A 27,624-nucleotide genomic window follows, 5' to 3' on the forward strand; every position below is an offset into this window, starting at 1 on the left:
ATGAAGATGTATAATCAGTGTTATTAATTCTGACATCTTATTAACTCTTAAATATTCTTTTATTCAATTATAGAGACCTTTTCTTATTAATTTCAAAGAATATGTCTCAATTTAAGTGCTAATGGCAATATTATTCAAGGATTAGAGCCTCTCGCTATGTGATCCATGGAATGTGCATGACAAAGGAATCACACATGAGAAACCTGGAATGCCATAACTCATCTGACTCCCATGAAAAGGCAAAACAGTTTTGTTTTTTTTTTAAATTTATTTATTTATTTATTTATTTTTGGCTGTGTTGGGTTTTTGTTTCTGTGCGAGGGCTTTCTCTAGTTGCGGCGAGTGGGGGCCACTCTTCATCGCAGTGCGCGGGCCTCTCACTGTCACGGCCTCTCTTGTTGCGGAGCACAGGCTCCAGACGCGCAGGCTCAGTAGTTGTGGCTCACGGGCCTAGTTGCTCTGCAGCATGTGGGATCTTCCCAGACCAGGGCTCGAACCCGTGTCCCCTGCATTGGCAGGCAGATTCTCAACCACTGCGCCACCACGGAAGCCCTGGCAAAACAGTTTTAAATCTAAATAATCCCCAAGACGTTTGCACATAATGATGTATAGAATTATTGGTCAGTTACATTAGCTCTGTAATGACAGATAGGATCTTTTTTCTAGCTGGGAGTAAATATCTATACGCAGGAAACTTGCAATAGAACATAGACTTAAAAGACCAAATTTCTAAATCTCCTGGCATAAGTAGCAGTTAGATTCACACCATCATGCTTTATATCTTCTGTTTAATATGTTTTTATGGATTAGGACAGAGTTGTCTCCTTGGCTGAATAGTATATAATTTTTTATAAGGGGTCATAGCTATTCCTTCAAGAAATGTATACAGAATAAGTAATTAGAAGGTTGGGGAAATTGGAGGAACGTATAAATGAGCTGCAGTGGAGTTGTCATTTAGAAGCAAAACTGGTTCAATCTTGAACATAAAACAAATGAATTCAAAATAATGCAGATTGTTCTAGTTTTTTATCTGCTCAGAACATTCATTTCAGAGGTTTACCAAGACTTTATGGAAAAGAATAAGATTTCCCATCTCCACGAACATATTGTAATATCAGTATAGCATCCTGCCTCTTTCTTAGTATCTATTTGGAAAAAGTTCAAGGTGACAGGATTTATCATCTTGTGCATGCTCAGGGAATTGATGTCTGTAACTTCCGTTGACATTTTGGGGGATCATCTGGGTGAGCCCCCTTTGCATGCATATAATGGTTCCTTAATTTTTTCTTACCTTTTATCTTCCCCTCCTCCCTTTTTTCCTATTGCTTTTATTTTTCCCCTAAGAAGATATTGCTTATTTTTTCTGATATGTTCTGACTGTTCTTTCTGCAGGAAGGCATTCAGGCAATACGTATAAATCAATATGCACTATATCTAGTTTGAAATATTTATTGCTGAATAACACACTAAGTGAAGGGGGGTTTTGCTGATGATAATGGAAGTCACTTTATGATTATTCCCAGTTAATCTTCTTGTGATCTCCACTTCTCTTCTTGGCCCCCCTTTATAAGTAAGATGTAATGAGTTTGTGTGAAGAGATTAAAAGTATTGCCAAGTTCTTTAAATTATCTGTTGTTGATTCTGTGCTGTATCTAGAAAGAACTGTGTTGATAAGTAAGAAAAGTATTCTCATTGATGGCTTCCTATTTGGGTCCTATGAGTTAGGAAATCCATAAACTGTAATCAGTTTTTATCACACTCTGTAATCACTTTCCTTAATTTTTGTTCTCAGCAGTGGTCTCCACTTCATAGCTCCAAAATTATCTTATTCTCATAAAAAAAAGTCTATTCCAGTGGTTACTGATCTATGAGCATTTCTCTTGAGGTTTTTATTCATTAAAATAATAACTCTAAGGGAAAAATATCAGAGCTTTGAGGTGTATGGTTATGCTAGTATAAACCTGTGAATTTAAAAATAGTTTACTAATACTTATTTACATTATATAATACATATCTCCCTCTTTCTCCCTATAGACAGCATACCATCCTAATTATAGGAAAGGATTCTAGATAAGTCATCCTCCTTTCTGTAATCTGTTTCACTTGCATTAATTAGGCAAATGCCTTGTTAGGCAAATGTGCTAAATATTTTATTTGTATTTTATTTTTAACCATAGCCCAAGATAAGAAAGCTCAAATTGCAGAATCAAAAGTGTAGTCATATCTGGGGTTGGTGGCTTTGTGGAAAATCCCTGATACTGAAATTAAATTTAGGGCTCAGCAGAAAGTTGTCTCAACTTTCTTGCAAGATGTTTGTTAGATCACAGATATCTTTAATACTGACCTTTACAGAGTACCTTCTATGAATTTAGCATTGTAGTTGATTTTGTAGATTACAAAAATTGTCTAAACTTTGACCTCAGAATATAAGAAGCATATAATCTAGTTGGGAACTGGGATATGTATGTGAAATGGCTAATTAACAAAACCTTTTTTTTTCTTTTTTAAAATCTGAGATATAATTGATATAATTTTGTGTTAATTTTAGGCATACAGTATAGTGATTTGAAATATGTATATATTGCATGAAATGATTATCACAATAAGTTTAGGTAACATTCACCACCACATGTAATTACTATTTTTTTCTCTTGTGATGAGAACTCTTAAGATTTACCCTCTCAGCAGTTTTCAAATATACAATACAGTATTGTTAACTATAGTCACTATGCTGTACATTATATCCCTAGGACTTATCTTATAACTGGAATTTTGTACCTTTTGACCCCCTTCACCCATTTTGACACTCCCCACCCCCTGCCACTGTCTCTGGCAACCACCAATCTGTTCTCTGTATCTAAAAGTTTATTTTTTGGTTTGTTTTTTGTTTTAGATTCCACATGTAAGTGAGATCATACAGTATTTGTCTTTCTCTGTCTGACTTATTTCACTTAGCATAATGCCCTCAAGGTCTATCTGTGTTGTTGGAAATGGCAGGGTTTCCTTCTTTTTTATGGCTGAATAATATTCCATTGTATTTGTGTACCACATTTTCTTTATCCATTCATCTGTCAATGGACACTTGGGTTGTTTCCATGTCTCAGCTATTTTAAATAATGCTGCAATAAAGTTGGGGGTATAGATATCTTTTCAAGATAGTGATTTCATTTCCTTTGGGTAAATACCCAGAAGTAGAATTGCTGGATTGTATGAAAGTTCTATTTTTAATCTTTTGGGAACCTCCATACTGTTTTCCGTAGTGGCTGCACCAACTTACATTCCCACCAACAGTGTACAAGGGTTCCCTTTTCTCCACGTCCTCTCCAACACTCATTAATTCTTATCTTTTTGATGAGAGCCATTCTTACTCATTCAACCAAGAAATATTCATTAAGCACCTACTTTGGGTGAGGCACTGTTCCAGGAGTGGGGTTAGAAAGTAAAAAAGGCCAAGTCTCTGCTGTCATGGAGTTTAAAGTATAGTGAGAAACAATGATAAGAAAATAAATCAACTGATCAATAATATAATATTTTCCAGTTTTATTGAGAAATAATTGACATACCTCACTGTATAAGTTTAAGGTGTACAGCACGATGGTTTGATTTACATTTATTGGAAATGATGACCACAATAGGTTTAGCTGTCCAGCATCTCATATGGATACAAGAGAAAGAAAAAAATTATCCTTTTGTTGAGAAATCTTAGGGTAATAATATAATTTTATATAGTGATAAGTGGAATGAAGATAAAGCAAAGTAGTTAAAGAGTGCTTGGATGTCATCTGTTTTTAGACACTATCAAGGATGCATATCAGAGATTGGATTGACAAATGGTGGAGAAGTCATTAGGAAGGGGCCCTGAATGACCTTGAAGGACAGATGAGCAGGAGTGAGGGCTTCTTGGGTAAAGGCCAGTGACAGAGATAAACATGGGTGTGTAGCAGTAGGGAAGAGAGGAAGAGACAGAGGAGGAAGAGGAAGGTCTGGCCTATTTGCTCTGGGGAATAATAGGAAATAAAGTCATATGCGTGAGGTCAAGTTCACATATGCCTTAAAAGATTGAGTCCTCCTTTGAATAAGGTGATGTCCAAATAAATAAATGGCCATAGGAGCCACTTGAAATGGTGGCAAATGCAAAGCCACTGCTATTAGAATCATGTGTAAGGGAGCAAAAATATGTGAAAATCCAATAGACAAATATCTACTGAATGGGTTGAATCAAAATGACACTGAAGTCAGGAAAGTCAGCTAGAAAGCAATTGCAGCAATCCAGGAATATAGTAAACATTTGTGTAGCATTTATGCTTTTTTATCTCATTTATTCACCCATTCAAACATATTTATTGAGCATCTATTAGGTGTCAGGTGGTGTGTAAGGCACTGGAGATACCATGGTGAGCCAATCAGATATGGTCCCTTCTTCATGGAGATCAGAGTCTAGTGGGGTAACAGACACTGGTAATGTAATCACAGGACTGAATGTCTGATTTCAAACTGTGCTAAGTACATTGAAGAAAAAGTAAACAATGTTATGGGAGCATGCAGCTAGAGGGCTTTATCTCCTATAGGGTGGGTGGGTAAGGCTTCCCTGACAGACAATGGAGCTGAAATCTGGGACTAAGTATTGATTAGGAAAATGTGTGGATGAGGCAAAGAGGAGGGGAGGAGCATTCCAAGCAAAGGAAATGGCATGTTCAACATCCACGTAGCTGGAGGAAATGTGGCTTGTTTAGGGGCTGGATGATGGCCAGGGCTCCTGGAGCAAGAGGGTGAGTCTGTGATTGGTGTGAGGTTAGGAGTTGGGGCTGCAGACATAGGCAGGGCCAAACCCTAGAGGTCTTGTAGTCCATAGTTTGGAGTTCAGACTTCACCCCAAGAGTGCTAAAAACCATTGAAAGTGTAGGAAGTGAGATAGGGGTGTGGGCAGGGAATGAAACCAGAGTGGATGCAGGATATATCCGGGTAGCACTAGGATGGGAGCCCTGAAGATAGAATCGAATGTGGGTCCAAGTGATAGTCGGATGCACAGTCTACAGGACTTGGTAATGGATTATATGTGGAGTGTCAGGGACAGACAGTGTCAGGATGATTCCTGAGTTTCTGGCTTGTGCAAATTGATGGTATTTGCACAGCAATCCTGTAAGGTGTGTGTCATTGTTATCCCATTTTACATTATTCAGAAGTTACAGGTGGTTAAACAATGTACCCCAGGGAATACCATTAATAAGTCACAGGGGTAATAGGACTCAAGGTTTCTGACTTCAAAACCTGGGTTCTCTCATCATGCTTCTGGGTTGATTGTATTATAGAAGGAATAAGGACTGTGGCTTAATGATGGCAACACAGTAGCTTTGGTCTTTATATCAGAGAGCCATAGAATCTCAGCATTGGAAGCGATTATAGAGAACATCCTGCTGTGTTTTTCAAGCTTCTTTCACTGTGACCTACAGTGAGAAATGTATTTTACATCACAAATGAATACACAACACACACACACAGATACATACACATAATGGAAATTAAAATTTCTTGAAACAGCATTACTGTAATGACATGAGATGCTCTCTGATATTTTCTTCCATAAAGAAATGCTAGTTCCCATCCATAAAATTTATTTCATTATCCACTAATGTGTTGTAACCCTTTGTTTGAAAAACCGATTTAGTTTTCCTTTTTCAAAGAGGATTTGAGGCCCAGAAATGGGAAATGGTTTCCCTAGATCTCATAGCCAGCAGGCAAGTGATTTCCTGACTGTTAGCCCCATTTTCTGTCTCCATTATACAATCTGGCTTTGTCAGCTTCGTAAATAAAATAGACTGATAGGTTTGTAACTTTTGTCCCTTAGGAAAAAATATATGTTGATAGTTTTCCACTTATTAACATTTAGTTTGTTTCTTCCTCTGCAAGTCTTGTTTTACACTAAGGTTAAGACTGTCTGGGACCCAATTAAATGAAACTTTGCAAGATTTTATTTGAAAAGAAAAGGACATGAAACAGTCAAGATAATAGTGCATAATCATTGAGATTCTGTAAACGACTGATAAAAAGTCACAGAAAATGGAAAGTAGTTATCAAAGAGAGGTGATAAAAAATGCACTTATGAAGTCACCCAAGAAACCAAAGGACAATTGTGAAACCAAGAGGAAAAGCCAAATCTTTCTGCTAAGCAAAAATGCTAAGAAGAGTATAGAAAGCTTTAATAATATATGTGAAATCACAGGTACTGTATTTCATGAGTGGAGTTTAAACATAAATGGAACACATAAGATAAAAAAGCTTAGTTAAGTAATATTGAAAAATGGTGGTACATGTGGAAAATTTAATGGAACTATCACACTTTTGAAGATTTAATAAAATGAAAATTTGAAGTTTATTCAGCTGAACTGAATTTAGAAGCTTATAGAAACATTTAAGGAGAAGACAGAAAAGGATTTGCTTGACACTTTTTTGGACACGTCCCCTAACATTGCTAGAAATAGGAATTCATTGTTGAAAATCCTGACAAGGTTTTCTGGATATTTTCCCTGAGACAATCAGAGGTAGAGCTTGGGAATCCTGGAAACAGCTATGACCAGGAAAGCAAGGATCCGTCATCACAGGGTGGAAGAGTCAGAAAATGGTAGCATGTCTGGGGAGGGTACCTTTCTTTCCAAAGACCAATCCAGTGGGGAGAAAGGGAAATACTGTCAATCTAACTCACAGGCATAGTCTCAGAGCCTTTTCCATGCATTTACCAACAAGTATTTCTTGAACCCTTACTAAGTACCAGATGCCATGCAAGGCTCCGGAGAGAGCCCATGAATAAAACAAATCTGGTCCCTGTCCTTAAGAAGTTTGTAGCCAGGTGTGAGATATAGGCAAATCCAAATGGTTCCATGCTGATGTGTGCTGTAATACCGGAGAGGGGCAAGTTGCTAGGGAAGTAGGGAAGTAGGAAAGTAGGGAAGAGGCAGCTAACCTGGACATGGTAAGTTAGGGAAGGCTTCCTGGAGCAAATGATGACTAAGCTTAGGGTTGAGTAGGATAAGGAGAAGTTAGCCAGATGAAGCATGAAGAAGATAGCTTGCTTGTTTCAAGGATTACTTCACGCCATGTGCTTAATGCCTTTATAAAGCATAGGCCCGGCACACAATAAGCCCTCATGTATGGCAGTTTTTAATATTTTATAATCATCAGTTACAGGCACTGGTCAATGGTACTTTTCCCATATAAAACAACACACATGATACAATCGTCCATAAATAATGACAGGTAGAATTCACAATTAATGTTTAATTGTCTGTTATTATTTAACAGCCTTATAAAACACTGACGTTCCTCATTGCAATTCATTTTGCTTGAAGAAGACAATTGCGGAGCATGCCATATTGTGGTCTCTCTATATAAGGAAAATATAAAATAGAATCAGAATATTAGGACATAAAGGAAGTATGGCACTCACCTGATCCAGTCCTCCCCTTTAACATGCGAGAAAACTAGGTTAGCCATTTGCTCCAAGTAACATTGTTGTCGGTTAGTGGCAGAGAGAAGACAAAAAAGCTGGTATTCTGACCAGCAGTTCAATACTCATTTCCTTTATACTGCATCACCACTTAGAGTTATTTTCAAAGCTTTCAATTGTGATGTAAAATTGTGTCAATATTGTTGCCTTGATGTTAATTTCCACTATTGCCTTTGAAGTTTTCATGGGCTTCATTTTGTGTTTTTCTAGTACTTTATTCACCCTGAAAATATGTACGTTAATTAATTTCCCTTGAACCATTTAACTTTTACATTAAGAGCAAGGGATACATATAATACTACTAACCATTTTCATTTTAAATCCTTAATTTATTATTTGCAACAGATGAACATATTTTAATTTATTATTTGCAACAGATGAACATATTTTAAACTTCATTTGTTCTCTGTTAGGTTAAGGTTTCATTCAAAGACTGTATTAACTAAAGAACTGGGAAAATGTCCTGTAGTTAGTAATCTAAATAATGCTTTCCTTATAATGCGCTCCTGACTGCCACTGTGGTAATGTTCTTTCGTGGCTGCTAAACTTGCATTTGTTTCATGATTTATGGTGTGTGGCCCATTTAAAAAACTACCATAATCTTATCTTTTCTGGAAAACAGGAGAAACATCATTTAGACTTGCAAATGACAAGGAGGGCAATTGGGTAAATTGGTGGATAAACTGGGTTACCTGAGTTTTATTGGTCTGGTTATTTTCTTGCTATACTTACCTTTGGAAACAGAAATCTTGACCAGTTATAAGTATTTGCTTATATTTGGCTTCATAAATCATATGACATCACATGTGCAAAGGTCATTGAATGATAATTCCCATAAATTAGTCTTAAGTCAAAAGGTGACAAGACTAGTTCCAAAACACAAACCTCTTTCTACTGAAATTTATAGAAGTAGTCTCAGTACTCGGAAAGGATGAATGTATGCTATTTTTCTTTACATTAGTTCACTGCATCTCTGGTCTCATTGTCTGAGAACCTTGAGACTACAGTGTTTTATTATATAAATCTCTTTGGACATACATTATATTTTATGGTTTATTTTGTTTTTTTACAAAAATTTTAATATGGAAAAATGTAAAAACATACAAAATCTATCATCACTCAACTTCAGCAATTATCAGCTTATCAATCAAATACCCTTACATACTCTCCCATGCCCACTGGATAATAGTTAGCAAATCCCCAAATATCATATCATTTCATGTGTATTTCAGTATATATCTCTAAAATTAAAGACTCTTTAAAAAAAATAACCGTACTATGATCATACCTAAAAACTTTAACAATTTCCATAGTAGTATCAACTAACTAGTCAATATTGAAATATCTCTAATTGTTTCAAAATTTTTTTACATTTGGTTTATTCAAATCAGAAACCAAATATTGTCCACATATTGCATTTGGCTGATAATGTTTCTTAAATCTCTTTTAACTCATATTTTCCCTTCCTTCTTTTTTCCTTGTAATTTGTTAAATCCTTGAAAGTTTTTCAAATTTCAGTTTTGCTGATTGTATTCCCATAGTGTTCTTTAATGTGTTTTTCCATTGACTGAATTTTCTGTAAACTGATAGATAGGTCTAGAGATTTGATCATATTCATTTTCATATTTTGGCAAGAATGGTTCAGGAGAATGTTGTATACTTATACCAGGATGCCAAAATGACTGCTTGTTTCTCTGTGATGTTAAGATTATTCAGCGTTTTCAACAGTTGTCAGCCTGATCCATCCATTATAACGTTTCCTATCAGCTGTCAAAATGAAGTTTTTAGTAGCAATTGATGATCATGAACGAGGATCCATTATTTCATTATGTGTTGCAATATGGTATATTCTCATGCTATCATTTCTTTTTTATTTATTTGGTTCCATTTTAAAATGTTATTTTGGTAAATTAAATAGGTACTAATTGAGCACCTATGATGTGCTAGCACTCTGCTAGACAGTATAAGGGGAAAACAAAATACATATATATCATGGACTCTGCTCTAAATGAAAATAGAAACATTATGCTCAAAATGATTAGAGAACAGTTATATGGTAAGTGAAATAAAAGAGAGATGAGTGTGGGTTGGAGAATGTTTCATGGAAAATGTGAGATACGTGCTGGACCAAGAAGCACTTTATGAAATAGGGGGGAACAGAGGGCATTTCAGGTGGGGGAATAGTTTGGGTCACGCCATGAGGCTAAGAACAAGAATGGTGGTATAAGGAAAGGCACAGGAAAAAACCTACCTAGAGATTACACATTAGCTAGGTTAAAGTAGGGCATTGGTTGGAAGTGAGAAAGCTAAATTATTTAGGTCATATTTGAAGAAATTGACATCACCCCATGAGCTTTCTGGTATTGTTCTAAATACATTTGGCACATAGACTTTGGGTGGACTAGGAAATTACAGCAAAGTGGCTTAGGGAAATTCAATAGTCTAGAAGTTGATTTGTTATAAATAAAAGCTCATCTGAGCTTAAGAAATATAAGATTGTTCAAGTAAGAGGTAAAATGTAAAGAATTAGTCATGTTGATAGATGTACATAGTAATAAAAATGGAAACTACAGAGATACTTGTGGTTTCACAGAACAAACAAGATTGTTTGAAAGAAGAGGCAGATGCACAGGGCTTGGTGTGAAGTTATGGCAAAGTTAAAGAAGTTGAGTTTAATTTTGGAAATGTTGTGTTTTGGGTGCACATACATACAGCAAAGTCTTTAAGCATTTGTTAGGGTGGGATTGCAGACAGAAATACAGAGTTGATATTGTACATTTTAGAGTCAGACCAACAGAAGTGATAGGTTAACTCATAGGAGAGGATGAGCACATCAGATAACGAACAGAGAGAGGCTGAGGTTGAGAAAGGATAGCAATACAGTTGGGGGTATAGGGTAGACACAGGAAGCAGGAAGAAGACAAGAAGGTAGTATTCATTGGTGGAGGGGAGAACAGTGTTATAGCCGACGAAGGAAAGAGTTTTAAACATGAAGAGATGGTTGACAGGGTTAAGTACCAACCATGAGGTTAAGGAAAGAGGGACCGAAAACTATCCTTTAGGTATTCAGGAGAGTGATCCCTGGCAACACTTGACAGGACACTTCATTTTGATATAGCATGTTGCAGATGGAAGGTGGGTACAGAAAGGAATAGTTGGGAAGTAGGAGGTCAGGACAGAAGGCATAGATGATCTTATTGTAGGAACAGGGTTCAAAACAAGAAGATAAATACGGCCAAGATAAGCAGTAGATGGGGAAACCTAAGTGTGCTTGAAAATCAAGGGTCTGAATTTCCTTGGTTATTTTGATAAATAGAGCAAAATATATTTTTAGAAAATAAACTTTGAATAATCAAAGTGCAAAAAGAGCTTAACTATTTAGTCATTTTAGCTCATCATATTTCTATGATATTTTATTTATTCACTTTTCACTTTATATATTACCATAATGAGTCATGCTTATATCAAATATGTAAGGCAAAGAGGTATTAAACTGAGAATGCTAGTTTCTTCCTTTTCCAAAAAAAATTTCTGCATACCTCTCCATCTCCCTCCTCTCTGCTTCGTTAGCTACGTGTGTACATGGAACATGTGTTTGTTTTTATTTTGTTAGTTTCATTGGTTTACTGCTTACAAAGATAATACATGTTTATTGTAAAAATGTCACTTGGCATAGAAAGGCTTAAGAATAAATTTTTTAAATTCCATGAAATGCTACTATTCAGAGATAACCAATATTATTGTTTTGGTAAACCTCCTTCCAAATCTCTTTCTATGTGTAGATACATAGATGATAATTTATATTAATGAGATCATACTATAAATGTGGTTTTGCACCTGCTTTTTTGCATCTAATAATATGTTGTGGATATTTTCTATGTTGATGAATATGGAAATATAGATCCTTTTTCAATGGCAGTCATTGTATGATGATACCATAATTAATTTAAGCTATCTCTTGTTGCCAGACACTTAGACTCTTTCCAGTTTTTCTGTTTAAGCAGAACTGCAGTGAATATTCCTCATGGGTACATTTTTGTGCACTTGTCCAGTTGATTGTCTTCTTTGAATAACTTCCCCAAAGTAGGGTTGTGGGTCAAAGATTATGCATGTTTTCTATTGTGATATGTATTTACATATTGCCCGGTGTCCTCTAGAAGTGCTGTGCCAATTATACTTCTACCAATAACACCTGTCAGTACCCAGAAAGTTCTTTTAAATGTCTTAACATTTTTTTCATCTTCATTCAGGCTCATTTTATTCACTTACAAAAATCAGGATGAAATATATCAGTAATTCTTAAAAGTTTTAGGATATTAGGACCATTTGAAAACTGTTGACCAGAAACTGGAACTATTGTTCCAGAAAATCACAGCTGTGCAAAAACACAAAACTTTTACATAATACTTATGAGAATTCATAGATCCTTTGAAGTCAATTCACAGACTCTTTAGGATTTCATTCCATGAATCCAAGTGAAGAATCTCTGAATGAGGTGATTTGAAAGTTGCTTTCTCCTTTTCATACTAACACACACACACATCTTACACATACATCACACACTCATGTGCACACAGAATTTTAATGTGTACTTGGAAAATCTTTGACATCTGCTTGATTCAAAACCTAGTCTCCTTGTGATCTGTGAAATCACTTGAGTGTGTATAGTTATTGGAATGAATTTCTATTTCAGGTTCTTCAGTGGCAAGCCCACCAGGAAGAGGTAGCAAGAGTGGAAATGGAAATTTCTGCCAGAAGAAGAGAAAAGGAAGAGGAGAAAGAGAAACTGTGGAAGAAGAAGGAATTGTTACAAAGAAAAGAGAAGAAAAAAAAAGTATTTATACTGTTGCTGTGAATGTGTGAATGAATGTTTAATTGTCTGATTGAGATTTGATTGACCTTGGTGTTTGGCATGGAATCCTCATAAGCAGTTCTTAGAAAGATTCATAAGGTTCTAGTGGAGTCTTGCTTAAATATATTTGAGCTTCAAGGACATGGAGGAGAACCCACTTTATTGACCTTCACAAGCACAGGTACATGTGATTAGAAGAGATGCTGCAGATACAGAAAAGATAGGGTTTGTGATTGTTGTTAAATCGTGTACTAAGTAGGAACATGGCAAAACCAGAGGTACTGGGATACCATTTTGGTTGACTGCAGTACAGCAAATGACTATCAGAAGATGTCCTTATTGGGAAAATACATTATACTGGGGTCAGTACAATTCATAGAATACCAAAAGGCCCTTTAAAGAATTTACTTCTTGGTTTATTATGTGTTAGATTGTTTGGTTTTTCATATTGATACAAATTCATCATCCTACTTTTGAACGAACATTTGTTTCCCAATCTTCAAAATATTAATCAAAACACTTATTTTTTTTAATTTTTTTTTTTTGGCTGTGCCATGCAGCTTGCAGGATCTTAGTTCCCCAACCAGGGGTTGAACCCATGCCCTCTGCAGTGGAAGCCCGGAGTCCTAACCAGTGGACCTCCAGGGAATTCCCCAAAACACATATTAACAGCTTTAAAATGATTTCTGACAACCTGTGGAAAGTAAAACATATTCAGAGGAGATTTTTAAAAAATATATGGGATATTTGTTTAGATATTTTGTTTTTCCACACCACAAAAGTGATAGAATTTACAGTAAAAAATATTTTTCTTTAAGATTTTATGACTTCTGTGGAAATGATTCACAAAAGGCAATTTATGATCAACTCCATAACATAATGAAAGGAACTTCCATTAACCTGTACACCTGTATTGGCTTGATCTGCATGATATGTAAAATGTTTTCTTTTGGAGTTGCTTAAAGTGCTAAGAATGACTAATTCATGGTCCTTGATGGGTAAATTTTTGCTTTTTGTGAACACAATTGATACTTTACATGGTCAACCAGGTTTATGAAGCTCTTGTCTAGAAGTTTTTCCTTTAAAATTAAACATGAGGGGAAAAAAAGGCACTATGGTTTTTTAGCTAAAAGTCAGATTTCTGCATTTTATACTTCAGTTGCCATTATTATTGCTTGTTTTGTGCTCTTATATCAGCAAATTGGTGTAGAGTCAGCATGTGTAAAAAACAACACGTAGAGAAGTTATATGATTTTTGACAAAGTAAGCTGCAAAGAAGACGTAATTTACAGTCTAATTTCTAAGGAAGTTGGGTGGTTTCATCAAGTCCCCATCAAGAGAGAAACTCATAAATATCAATCATGTTTCAAATAACATAGGTGAACTATACACATCTCTGTGGGAAAACTTAACAATTATTAACTGTTATGAAACTACATATCCTTAGAGATTTGTCATCTACCTGGGCCCCTTTCATAGCCCTTCCTCTCTATGAATTAGTATAATCATGAAAAGTCTAACGTATTTTTAAGCATTTCTTTGCATGTAGTGTCATTTTAAGTGCCATATAAAGAGATTTAGATACAGTTCCGCTTTCTGGGAACTTACAAAGACAGTGAAAGAATACACAAATTAGTAACTCAAGTATTGAGAATTGAAGTAAGTGCATTTCATTGTTAAATTAAATTTGAGTTGGGGAATTGGCATGGTTACACAGGAATGGATAGACAGACTGCTTGCTGTTTTCTCCTCAGTCTCTTAGATTTCTGGAAATGAGAGAAAGGTGTTTTGAAAGATGAGAGAGAGGCCTTCATTGGCTTGCAGATAAGCTATTGACATTTGGCTTGAAATTTGGCCTGACACCAAAACAACAACAACAAAACAAACAGTGATGGAAGGAATAATTAAGCTCTAAGCCAAATTCATGGTCAATCTCTTGAAAGTGTATGGGCCCCAGGCATATATTTTATTTTATTTATTTTCTTTTAAAAATTATTTCTTACATTTAGAAAAAAAGTTTAAAATACAGAGATTGATGTAATAAATACATTAGTACTCATCACCTAGCATTGAAACTGTTGACATTTTTCATTCTGTTTCAGGTTTATTTTATTTTATAGATAAAGTTGAAGTCTTCTTTTGAGGACTTAACTCAGTACCATTTGCCTTCTTACCACACCAAAGGCAATCTCCATCATGAATTTTATTGCTATCTTTCAGGCTATCTATTGCTTTTAACATATTTTAATATGTATTTCATTTCTCTTACTTCTCTCATGAATATTATCACACTATTATTCTGCAACATGTACTTCTTCATTTACCCTTACATTTTGAGATATAGCCATGTTAATACACAGAGAGCTAGTTTATTCTTTTAATGGCTATATAGTGTTCCACTGTAGAACTAGGATACCATTTATCCCTTCTTTTAGTGGATGACATTTAAGTTTCTTAAGTTCTGTTCTTGAAAGTGTGCTGCAGCAGCCGCTTCATACATATTGACCAGGGCATGTATGCACAGCTTTCTCTAGGGTGTACCTGGGGTGGGAATCACTATGTTGCAGGATTTGTATGTTTTCAACTTTATAAGACTTTTTTTTTTGACTTTATAAGACATTAAAACTATTCTTTTTGACTTTTGCCAATATGCTAAATGGGAACAGTATCTCAATGTTTTAAATTGGATTCTCCTGGTCACGTGTGAGATTGGAAATCTCATGTTTATTGGGCAGTTTTCTTCCTCTCTGAATTGCTTATTCATGCTTCTTGTCCATTGTCTATTTTTTCTTTATTTAATCTATAGATGTTCTTTATAAATTCTGAATATTATTTCTTTTTATCAGTTACCTGAGTTGCAAATATTTTCTTTCATTGGTCATTTACCTTTAAATTTGCCTCAGTGTCTGTAGTTCCACAGAAATTTCAAATGATCAAATAATCAAAGTTCTTAAACTTTTTCTTTGTGAATTGTGCTTTCCTTTATGAACTATGACCTGGTAGTGAGAACATCTCTACAGAGAGCTTTTATGTTTGCCTCTCCTAAGGGCCCTATGCATTTTACTGGCCCAGGACCAGTTTGTATATTAACTTTGAGACTTGGGACCCATGCTGTGAGCTGGGAGTGGGTGCTGACTTAGCTAGCACTCATGCACAGCACTTGGGTTCTGCACTTGACCCTTTTCTTCCTCTGGTCTCAAGCAGAAAGTTAGCTCCTTTGTCACTCTCCTGGGGAGTGGTCATGGTGTAGCTAGTTTCCCTTGTGTGTATGGACAAGTCCTACATGACTTCTTGCTCTTCGTAGGTAGCTTGGTTCCTGCACCCATGTGCACAGGTCCCACAACTAACACTGAAGGCCTGGCCACCAGCTCCTCAGACGTATCTCAGGTCCAGTTCTCCCCAAGAGTCACTTGGCTTTGGCTCCTTCTCACTACTCTGACTTTGAGTTCCATCTTTATTTTCAGCACTGGGGCACTGGGTGTGTGTGTGTAGTTGTGGTATAGTTTGTCCAGAATTTCTGTGTCTAAAGTGGGAAAAAAGATTTCTATGTCAACTCAGACATACTGACCAAAGTTCTGACTACCTTTATATATACCAACTGCAAATCTAGATTCCCTTTGTTTTAACTGTTTTACGTGTTGGAGACAAATTTTAGTTCTTCAGTGCTTAATAGAAGCTTGGCAGAAAACCCCCTACAGGCAGCCTCCCCCTGACTTGAGACTGGTTGCTTTATTACCTGGTGTTCTGTCTCTCCCCATCTACTGTTTCACTTGCCTGTCTCTTCTCGTAAGAGAGCAGCAACAGAGGTAGAGAAACTATGCCATGTGTAAAACCCCACATTAGGATTTCTGAACAAGAGATCAGCTTTATCCTAATTCTTCTTCCCAGTAATTTGTCTTTTAGGAAATAATATTTTCTTTTTGCGGGAATAACATAATTTGTATCCAATGGCAAAGTTTATCCTAGTAGGTGCCCAGCTCCTTGCAAATGCACATTTATTAGATCACTTTTTTCTTTTGTGCTTTAAAACTCTAGTTGAACATAATATTCACAGTTTTCATAGTTTTATCTCAAGACTCAAGGAAAGTTTTGATTCATAAGCTGTTAGGTGACAATGGTAATATTTCAGAAGCATCTCTCCACTTTTGCAATTGTCATGGTAAAAGCAAGAGATGATGCCTTTCCATAAACTATCCCTAGGAGCTATTGTAAGAAACAAGATTACCATGCTAGATGAACCTCAAAATGCCTGATATGTAACATTGGTCCCAGAACCACCCTTTTACTATATGTGGCTCTTTGGATGGCTTGAATAACAAAAAAATTGCTCTGCATCGCAGCATTTTAGGAGGTTTTGTTGCTGCATGATGCTTGGCATTCTATGGGATCCAAGGCGAGGATATTTTCAGCCTTGCTCCCAAAATGGAGATTTTAAGCAAGGCTCACAGAAAAAGGAGACATATCCCTTCCTTGATTTATCGTGTCACAGTTCCCTCCCAATTTTCACCAACTCTGAATCCAGCATTGAAACCACTCATATTGCACAACTGAGGGGTGGGGAACATAGTCAGAAAAGTCATAATAACTCCACCAGCCATGTGACCTTCATCCTTACCTCAGAGATGTTTCTGGGGAGCCTCAAGTGACATTGCACCGGTAAATACCAATAGACCCAGTCTTCAGTAGAACCTTGGCACTTGGGTGCTTCCCCTTGTCCTCAGGTGACCTGGCAGACACTCAGAATTATATTCATCTGACAGATAACCAGGGAAGAGAGGAAAGAATCTAAAACAAAAGAAGGTAGGCTATCTTAATCAGAATGCAGGCGGAAGGGGTGGAACAGTACTACTTCTCAGAAGATTCAAGAAACTCTGTGCTTAGGAGGGAATCCAGAGTACATTCACATCAAAGCCATTCTCTCGATGTGGGGATTTATCAGTTCTTATGAGAGTAATTCATCATGATATTATGAAATCTCTTCTCCAGTGTTTATCAATCTAATAATATACTGATCTAAAGAGCCAAGAGTAGAAAAAAAGGTGGACACAGAGAATGATAAAAAAAAATTCCCAGGTTTTAAACTCTGCTTCTTCAGGATTGTTGGGACTTAAAGGGGGCCAATGAATAGCCCCATGACAGACAGGCTTCTAAGATGGGCCCCGAGACTTTCTGCCGTCCTGGGATACATACCTGTATAATTGCCAGGACTGTAAATACCTAATTAGGTTATATTATATGGCACAGACAACGTTGAGAAAGGGAGATTATTTGGGTGGACTTGACGTAGTCACATGAGCCCTTTAAAAGCAGAGAGGTTTCTCTGGCTGGTCACAGGATGGGTAGCCAGAGATTTAAAGTATAAAAGGGACTTGACCCACCAGTGTTGGCTTGGAGATGGAGGAGATCACATGACAAGGAATGTGGGTGGCCCCTAGGAGATAAGAGTGGCCCTAGCTGACAGCCAGAAAGGAAATAGGACCCTGTAACCTATAGTCCTATAATTGTAACAAACTGAATTTTGACAAAAAAAGAAAAAGAAAAAAAGAATGAGCTTGGAAGCAAATTTTTCTCTAAAGCTTCCAGATGAGAAATCAGTTTTGGCAACACCTTGATTTTAGTCTTGTGATGTCATGAGCTGAGAGCCCAGCCATGCCTTGCTGAACCTCTGACTTATAGGATTCTGAGCTAATAAGTGAGTATTGCTTTAAGTTGCTAAATTTGTGGTAGTTTGTTACACAGCAATTTAAAAAATCAATACAGATTTTGGTATCTGGACGTGAAATGCCACTGTAACAAATACATAAAAATGTGAAAGTGTTTTTGGAGTTGGGAAGTGGAGAGAAGTTGGAAGAATTTTGAGGAGCATGATAGAAAAAAGACTAGAATTCCTTGAACAGACTGTTAGTAGAAATATGGATGTCTAAGATGTGGCTGATAAGGGTTCAGAAGGAAGCGATGAACATATTATTGGAAACAGGAGAAAGGAGGATCACTGTTATGCAGTGGCATAAAGCCTAGGGAATTCTGTCCTGCAGTTAGATGGAAAACCTTCCTAAATAATGAACTTCATATGTAATGAGCTAAGAAGATTTCCAAGGTGTTGAAGATGCCACCTGGTTTTGTTTATTGGGGTTTTTTTTTTTTTTTTTTTTTTTTTTGCTACTTATAGTGAAAAAGAGAGAGATAAATTGAGGGAAGAACTGTTAAACTAAAAGGAACCAGGACTTGATGCTTTGGGAAACTCACCATCTATCCTAATGGCAAAAGACTCTAGAGTTAAGAGCTTATTTCCAACAGCATGGCATAGGGAAGAGACTGAAAGTGTGAATGTACAACCCTTTGTTATAGCCTCGAAAAGATCAAAAGGTCAGTGTATCCATTCATATAAGCAACCCTTCCAAGAGATAAGGGGTGTTTCTCATAGATATTCTCAAACTAGAGAGCCTCAGAGAAGTTTAAGGGCAATTTCTCTCAGCCACATCAGCAGGAGGCCAAGAGAGAGAAGGGTTCATCTCAAAAAGACCTGTGTTTATTGGCTTTTTTCTAACAAGGTGAATCCCATAAAATCCACAAAGGCCCATTTGGTTCTTGGGGAACCAAATGTTCTGGGGAGCGGAGGGAGGGAGAGGGAGAGAGAAAGACTGATTGGTCTAACTGGATCCCACTTAGACTAAAATGACTTAAGATATACTGTCAGTTTATGTAATATACCACTGGGGACCAACTGAATTGTGAACACAAACAGAAAACACTGTGGCAGCACTCAGTCATGCAGTGACATTCAGATGATCTCAAATTGGTTTACAACACTTTTTTACATTTTTATAAAATGGAGAATATGGAATATAAAAACTCTCATAGACTCTTTCGACCCTAAAAACATGTCTTTGAACCTCTCTGAACGCCAGTTTGACCTCTGCTCTAAAATCCACCCACCCGGATCTCTCACTGCAAACATCTCTGCAAAGAGACCACCTGCAACTAGAGCTGAAGTAGCCCCATCTGGCTGAGGACCAATCTGTTGAACTACTTCCCACCCTCTGTTTTGTGGTGCTCTCAATTACTAACTCCTAGAAATGTGATCTTGCAGTCAAAGTTTGAGCATGTGTTTTTCTTTTAATTTTTGGTCCTTTTATTTGAAAATCTGATGAAATACCCAAAATATTGGCGCCATAAAACCTAGTAGGTAAATTAACTATCAGGATAGTACAATGGTCAAAAAGAAAAGATAGTTAACGTGTATTTTATGTAGAAATGACTCCAAAATAAACTGGGGGTTCAGACTTTATCTTCTGAATATTTAACCAGTCCTCTGAATGATATTGTATGAGTAAAGAAATGAATGCGGTATGGGAGAAAAGAAAATAAATCAAGGATCATATAATTTAAAGATATTCATAATGTTCCTTATTTTGTCATTAAAATTTAGAAATGAACATTAACATAGCTTATTAACTGATTATGACCTTCTAATATGAGTCTAAATGTAGGGTCAGCTCTCAGTATATGAGTCAATAGGTGACAGAAAAGTAGGATGGTAATCCAAGAGGCTCACTTTTCTGGTTTCCATGTCTTTTAAAAGTGAAGATTTCCATTAGAACTTCTTTTTTAAAAGTGGAAATTATGGAATCTTCCTACTCTTTGTCAGGACACAATTTTAAGAAAAAGTCAGATGGAGGGAAAAAAATACCCTAGATAATAAAGAGACAGATGTATTTGTTTTTCTGTAAAAGATTTCCCAGTAGGCAGTTTTAAAAGTCTTAAAAATTAACTCCAGGTGTCAATTTTTGGCTGCATTTTCTGGCTAGGTCTTGATTATTCACAGTGATATGATTTAATTAACAGACACCTATACAATGCTTGCTATGTGCAAGGCACTGTTCTATGTTCATTTAATCTTCTTAATAACCCTAAGGGGTGGGTACTAATATGATCTTCATTTTATAAATGAGGAAACAGAGACACATAGAGGGAATATAATTTCCCCAAAGTCACATAGCCATTAAGCAGTGCAATTAGGATTTGAACCCAGGAGGTCTAACTCCATCGTTCATGATTTTAAACACTGTGCTGTGCTGCCCATCACTGTGATTGCTGTTTGCTATTAATTTTGTGATTAATCAATTTTGAGAAAACTTGGTTTCAAACTATTTGCTTTAGGGTAATTTTCATGGCTTTGATCCTGTCCTAGTGTACTCAGAACTGTTAAATTGATAGGTAATTGATAATTGAAAATCTCTTTAATAGTCTGCTTACTAGGAGTATTTCTTTCATGTTTTACAGGTACACGCAGTCTGTCTTATTAATATTCTCTCAGGATTTCTCTCCTTGGGTTAATGAACCACTATAGCCAAACACTTTACAAGAAGCCAGACCATTATGGTTTGATCACAGCTGAAGTGTCAAGTATAAGCAGGTTAAAAAAAAAACAAAACAGCTTCATTGCCTCCTTGGTGTTGCTCTTTTGTTAAGTTGACTGAAGAAAATAGTAACGATTTTGATTGTGATTTTTTTTTTTTTTTTTTTTGCCTCTCAATATCTTATTTCACAAGAAGAAAATTTCCACAGGCTTCCAACATTGCATCTACCAACCTATCAGAATCTGTACCCACTCCCCACCTTCCCTCCTTTCACAATGCATTAAGTATCTGTACTCCTGTCTGTGGCCAGCCCCTTCACTTATGCACAGAATCCTATTCCCTCTCTCCTACTCAAGGTCATCCAAATCTCTCTCCCACCACCACTTCCCCCTTTTATTCTAGATCTTTCCTATTAACCTATAAATATACCATTCTCACTTGTATTTAGAAACACACTCTCCCTTGACCTCATGCCTCCCCCGTTAAGAAAATCTCACCATCCTGTAGCCTCTACACACTGTCCTCGCTTCATCCCACCCATTGTCTCTTGAGCCATTTTGTCCCTCGACTCCAGCAAAGCTGTACTTGTCAAGGTCATCAGTGATCTCCATATTGCTAATTCCAGGGGTCTGTTCTTAGTCCTCACTTTACTTGAACTGTTAAGATGGAAGTGATCACTGCCTCCTCTTTGGAAAACTTGATATTTAGCTTCTAGGAAGCCATCTTCTGTTCTTTTATCTCACTGGGTTCTCTTTCTCCATAAACTTGGATGGATCCTCCTCATCATTCTAAGTCTTGGAGTTCCCTGGGGCCTCGGTGCTCTAAGTATGTGTACTTTCTAGGAGATCTCAACCAATCCAATATACTTCATATGCCATTTATATGCTGACTCAAATTACCAATTAATATCTTTGGTCTAGATTTCTTTCTTGAACTGCAAACTCACACATCCCACTGCCTCAAATCTAATTTGACCCAAATGTAATCTCGTTTTTCTCTCCAAACCCACTCTTTCCCCGATATTCCTTTTCTCAACAAATGGAATCCTATTCTCCCAGTGCTCAGGCCAAAAGCCTTGATATTTTGACTCTGTTTTCCCCCCTCACACCCTATACTCACACCCTTACCTATTGTCATGAATAGAAGGCTCTGCCTTCCAAATCAGAACTATTATAAACCTCTTACTCTTCTAATTCATTTCTCTGCCTCCTCCCTTTCCCTTCCCTCCCTCCCCCTCCATCGATTTCCCACACAACAGGCAGAGTGATGCTTTTAAAAGGCATGTCAGATTATGTCATTCCCCGCATTACGCTCAATATCTCTTGGACTCATATCCTGCCACTTCCCCCATCACTCCTCCTGCTCCAGCCATCACAGCCTACTTCTTCCTCCTCGAACACCCTAGCACATGTCCCCTTAGCCTTTTGCACTGGCTGTTCCTTCTGCCTGGAAGAGTCCTCCCCCAGATGTCTGTATAACTCACTCTCTCACTCCATTCAGGGTCCCGCTCAAATGTCATCAAAGAGAATGTCTGTCCTTGACTACCACACTTAAAATAGCATCCTCCTTCCTTGTCACTCTGTCCATTTACCCTACTTTATTTTTTTCTTGGCATTTATCATTCCTCTGACATCTCTTTATTTATTTATTGACCGTCTTCTCTTTCTCTTCTAGAATGTAAGCCCTGTAAAAAGGGGGGATTTGTCCATTTTCTTCATTGTTTTATCTCCAGTGCCTGACACAAGGCACTCAATAAATATTGTTTGAGTGAGTGAATTTAATGAATGAGCAGAATACAACTGTACTTTGATGTTGAGATATAGAGGAAAATATGCCAAACTAGGAGGCCCTAACAAGGTGGATGACCTTGGGCAAGCTGTGTAGGCTCTGCAGGATTTTCCCTCCCCAATTGTAAAATGAGGTGTTTGAATTAAATGATTGCTAAAATCACCTCAGCTCTAAGAAGTCATGATTGACTGAGTCTGAGGTTTGATTACTTTTCACTTTTCACTCTCCCTGACACTTCAGGCTTTGAAATACAACATCCTCAGTATATATACTCCCTTTTTAATGAATAGTGAAAAGAGAGAAATTAAACAAGATTACAGACAAATTCATTTTAGCAATATCAACATATGACACGATCATTATGTAATACTTCAATGCCCAGACTGAAAATAGACTTTACTCCTAAAGAAGACATAACAGTTATTTTTAAATCCACCTGGCATTTCAATTAAGAGGGAGGTAACTAATGTGTTTACCCCAGAATACTTTCTTGGCTCATCATGCTCTAAGGACATAAGACTACATCACGGCAGAAAATAGCTATTGCCAATTCGAGTAGGCAGCTCTGCTATGGAAAAAAATGCTCACATAAGTGACCAAAGTGAAATCACCTAAAAGATTCATGTTATTTACTTACACATATAGACATCACCTACTTCCAAACAATTTATAATAAAGGCAGTAACGTTATTGTGGTAGATATCTACCCGTTGGGGCATATCTACTCTCCATCCTGCTTTGTGTCCCAGGGAGTTGTCCTATAGAAGGCTCCCTTGCCCTCTGGCTTCTGTTTGGGTTCAGTCAAAGTGGAACACTACAGATGAGGATGAGGGAGGAGAGTGAGGTTGGGAGAGCTGCTCCGCCAGCTCCTGGCCCTGCAGAGTTGTGTTGACTAGCTGTGTCCTCCACCAAAGGTCTCAGCCCCTGTCAGGTGGCCCTCCCCACGCAGCCTTCTCTGGCTCTGGGTAAAGCAGCATGGCTACTACATGATCCCTTGTGATTGCCCTGCATTCTAACCTTCTTTGTCATTGTCCCCTTATTACATTCTTCTGGATTTAACCTAATTTTGAGTGTGCCATCTGTTTCCTATTAGGAATCATTAAAATAGAAAATTAGTAAGAGAATAAGAGACAGAAAACTAAGAGGATGGGAATATAGTTATGTCAGCAAACCAAGACTAAAAAGGGGTGCTGTAATTGAACATGGTTAAAGTTAAAAGGAAGCATTTAGCTCTTATTTGCTAATAATAGACAACATCTAGCACATCAGGAGCTGGCAGGGGGAGGGAGGCAAACCACCCAGAAGAAAGCATTTTCAATAGAAGTTTTACTGAGTCTAAATCAACCCTTATATGATATTGTGTTAACCTTTATAAGGCCTATGGCATAAAATTAAATCATAGTTCTGTGAAACTTTTCTATAGAAAGTGAAAGTAATGCTGCATGCAAGGTGATAAAAAGTGAAAATGTTATATACAAGGATATACAGTATTTTTGTCATTTAATTTGATATGGGAATAGAGTTTTAAAACTTCCAGAATGAATAACAGTCATGTCCCTTAGATATTCCTTCTAAATTTTGATTCTTTTGGCCAGACTTTTAAAACATCCTTTTGTAATTATAAAGTCTTTTCTGTCCATTGTAAATAGTTTGGAAAATACAGTCAAGCACACAAAATACAATAAATATCACCCAAAATCCTAAACCACTAGCAAAAGATTAATAACAATGTTCATATATTCTTTCTTCTATATACACAAAGATTTTAATTTAACTAGATAATACTGCATATATTATTTTTAACCTGATTTTTTTCATCTATCAATATATCTTGCATATTTTCCTCTGTATTCCTACCACTTAATTTTTGGTGTTTGCATAGTGTTTCATTATGTGAATAATTGCATTTAACCAATTTCTTATTTGGTGGTGTTATATTATTTCCAATTTTTTTACCCTTTTAAGGCTGTAATGAACATACCTGTATATAAATCTTTGCATAGGTGCCTGCATATTAATTCTTTTTTTTTTTTTTAAATCTCTCCAATTGTGTATTTTTTTTATGGAAGCATTAGTTGTTAAGGTGGTTCTTTTTTATTTTTTAAAATTTATTTTATTTATTTATTTATTTTTGGCTGTGTTGGGTCTTCGTTTCTGTGTGAGGGCTTTCTCTAGTTGTGGCAAGCGGGGGCCACTCTTCATCGCAGTGCACGGGCCTCTCACTATCGTGGCCTCTCTTGTTGCGGAGCACAGGCTCCAGACGCGCAGGCTCAGTAGTTGTGGCTCACGGGCCTAGTTGCTCCGCGGCATGTGGGATCTTCCCAGACCAGAACTCGAACCCGTGTCCCCTGCATTGGCAGACAGATTCTCAACCACTGCGCCACCAGGGAAGCCCTGCATATTAATTCTTAAACTTTATTTCTTAATTCCGAAGGCTTTTGCTAGTTATTTCCCTATTTATTCTTCAGAAAGAGTATAACAATTTACCCTCTTACTGTAGGTAGATGTGCTTGTTTATCAGATTAGAGATTGGTGGCAAAAAAGTTCAAGTTTAGGACAATGAAAGTAAGTAGCTGAAATACAAATGGTCTGAAAGGAGATCCATTAAATTCAAATAACCAGACAGGATGGTGTAAAAACTGACTTCCTATTTTTAAAAACCAAAGAACTAGCTTTGATTTCTTACCCATGTAGAGAGTTTTCCCATCTTTGCATAAAGAATGCCCTGCAAAATAATTATTTTGGAGCCAAATTTTTTGCTCAGAAGCTTCAGCGTATCCTGGATTGAAGCCCACAGAGATCTCTATACCACGAAGTATAGAAGACATAATGTTGGCTGAAAGGTTCTGAGGATGGAAGTGACCAAGTGTCCACCTTTAGCCCAAAAAACCTTGAATCTGGCTTCCATGGACAATTTGACTTAGAGAAGTACCACACCCTTGTGCTCTTTTGGGATTAAATGTACCTCTGCACCCCACATGACTAAATGAATTGGTTCACTGATGTCTGTGGTCTGTCATTATTTTCTATCTGGATACTTTATTAATAGTTTTGGATTTATATGAATTGATATAAGAAAAGTACTGTGTGCAGTGTTGCCTTTCCATATTCTTTTCCACTGGAGTAGTTTATCTTGTACCTCTCATCTGCAAGGTGCAATATACTGGATACAAATAAATATTACAGTATAAGGCATGTTCCTTACCTTTCAGAAGTTCACACAAGTGTGTGAAAATTTACTTGGCAAAATACAGGTGATTGTCAAATAGATCGCATAGAAATAAGAGTCAGACTTCGGTTGGTGGTGACTTTATGTGATACAAGCTCATCTACATGAAACACGTGGGGAAAATTTAAAGTAAAAGAATGACTCTTTTTAATGAAGAGGCCTGCTGTGTTTTCATGAGGAGCAACAACACTTTTTCTGTGGGTGCATATTCCGGGCCAAAAGTAGAAAAGGTGTGAGATGTGAGGAATTAGCTAAGTAAATGAGAATCTAGAGAATGGGATAAAAATCGCTCCACCTCAGTGGTTTATGAGGAAGGCAACTGGATATTCTGTACTTCATATTTCATGTATTTTGCATATCTGGTTAAGAATTATGACATCCTCCTGAATAAGTCATTAGAGCCTTTGGAATAATGACCTAGGAGCAAGGTACAGAAGACTGCTTGAAATCAGAGACCAAACTGTCTTCCTACTCTAATGCTTTAGTCCTAACTTTCTGGTTTCTATGTGTAAACAAGAAATTCTTCTTCCATGCAATTATAATTTTTGGACTGAAGGAATGAAAATAATTGAATGGTTATGTAATATTAGTCCAAGTTTTTTAAAATTAAACTCTGATATACTCTTAATACCATAAATGTCATGTTTACTAGTGGAGTTTTTAACTGGAGACAAATTGTTTGGAAGATTACAAAAGTAAGGTGGGATATAAAAATGATCTTAAACCCTCTGAAAAGATAGCACAGCATTACTTTGGCTCATAAATCTATACAGAGAATAGTTTCTTCAGTTTGTTTATACTTTTATTGGCTTAACTCTACCAAAATGAACAAAATGTGGGACTACGAAAGAGGACTATCCAGTACAAATCAGAGATAACAAGAGGAGATGGGGGATAATGAGGGCCCATTTTGGTTTTCAGAAAAGTAAGCTTTTTCTAGAAACCTTATCTGCAAGTCTAGAAGAGACAAGCTTTAAATTCACCTCTTACCCTGTGCCCTAACTTTCTGGTTCCTCTATCGTTGGAAAGTTATAAGGATCACTCAAAAAATCTAAACAGCAGTGTGTTTAAAATCTGTGTCTCAACAAATGTTCCAAAAGCCTAGTTAAATACTCTTAACCTTAACTTTAGTTTGAACCTTGCAAAGCCAATGTTTCATGACACACACTTCCTGCTCTTATTAATTGATGGAAAGTGAATGGAACTGTCCTTAGGGAAATGTTTAGTTCAGACTTTACCATCCTGCAAATAAAACTGCTGGCCTGGTTCCCATCCATAACTTTGTTATTCTCAGACCAGAGACCAGAAAGTGCTCCCACTCACCTAATGATGATCACTTAAGCCCTACTATGTGTTATTTACAATACAACATACTAGGGATACAAAGATGAATAATGCAGATCAATATGGAAAGTGTTATGCTAAGGATACATAAATAGTGCCTTAGAAGGTACACCTAATTATGTCTGGAGGAGAGGGGAAAGGAGGAAGGCTGAGAAAGCAATGCTACAATTGAGTCTTAAATGATGGACAGGAGGGATTTAGCAGGTAACAAGGCAGGGAAGAGCATGCCAGGCATGTAGTAAATGCCCAAATATATCAGTAACAATCCAGTGTTAGACCCTTCTGAAAAAGAATCAAGGAATACAAGACAGAACAAAGAAGGGAGGGTAATAAATCTTAATTAAGGATCACTGGTGTGCCAAGGATTGAGTGAACATTTTCTTTTTTTTTTTCAAAATATTTTTGCTATTATTATTATTATTTTTATTTGTAATGAAAAGATGGAATTGGAGCTAGGAGCTCTCTCTCTCTTTTTTTTTTTTTACTATTTATTTATTTATTTGGCTGTGTCAGGTCTTAGTTGCGGCACGTAGGATCTTTTGTTGTGGCA

The 27,624-nt window shown here is 36.8% G+C and overlaps 2 protein-coding genes across 2 annotated transcripts in view; one reads left to right on the plus strand and one right to left on the minus strand.

The window, feature by feature from the left end:
• UPP2 (uridine phosphorylase 2) overlaps nucleotides 1-27,624 on the minus strand; it is a 454,968-nt gene that overhangs the window by 289,675 nt on the left and 137,669 nt on the right. The gene's annotated exons all lie outside the window — the stretch shown is intronic.
• The window catches only part of CCDC148 (coiled-coil domain containing 148), a 262,434-nt gene that overhangs the window by 179,171 nt on the left and 55,639 nt on the right, over nucleotides 1-27,624 (plus strand). Inside the window, exon 11 of the mRNA XM_082395299.1 lies at nucleotides 12,195-12,335. Within this exon, the coding sequence (XP_082251425.1) occupies nucleotides 12,195-12,335 (141 nt within the window). The remainder of the gene's footprint in view (nucleotides 1-12,194; nucleotides 12,336-27,624) is intronic.

This window comes from Balaenoptera borealis (genome assembly GCF_965194805.1).
Source record: "Balaenoptera borealis genome assembly, chromosome: 6".
Lineage (NCBI taxonomy): Eukaryota > Metazoa > Chordata > Mammalia > Artiodactyla > Balaenopteridae > Balaenoptera > Balaenoptera borealis.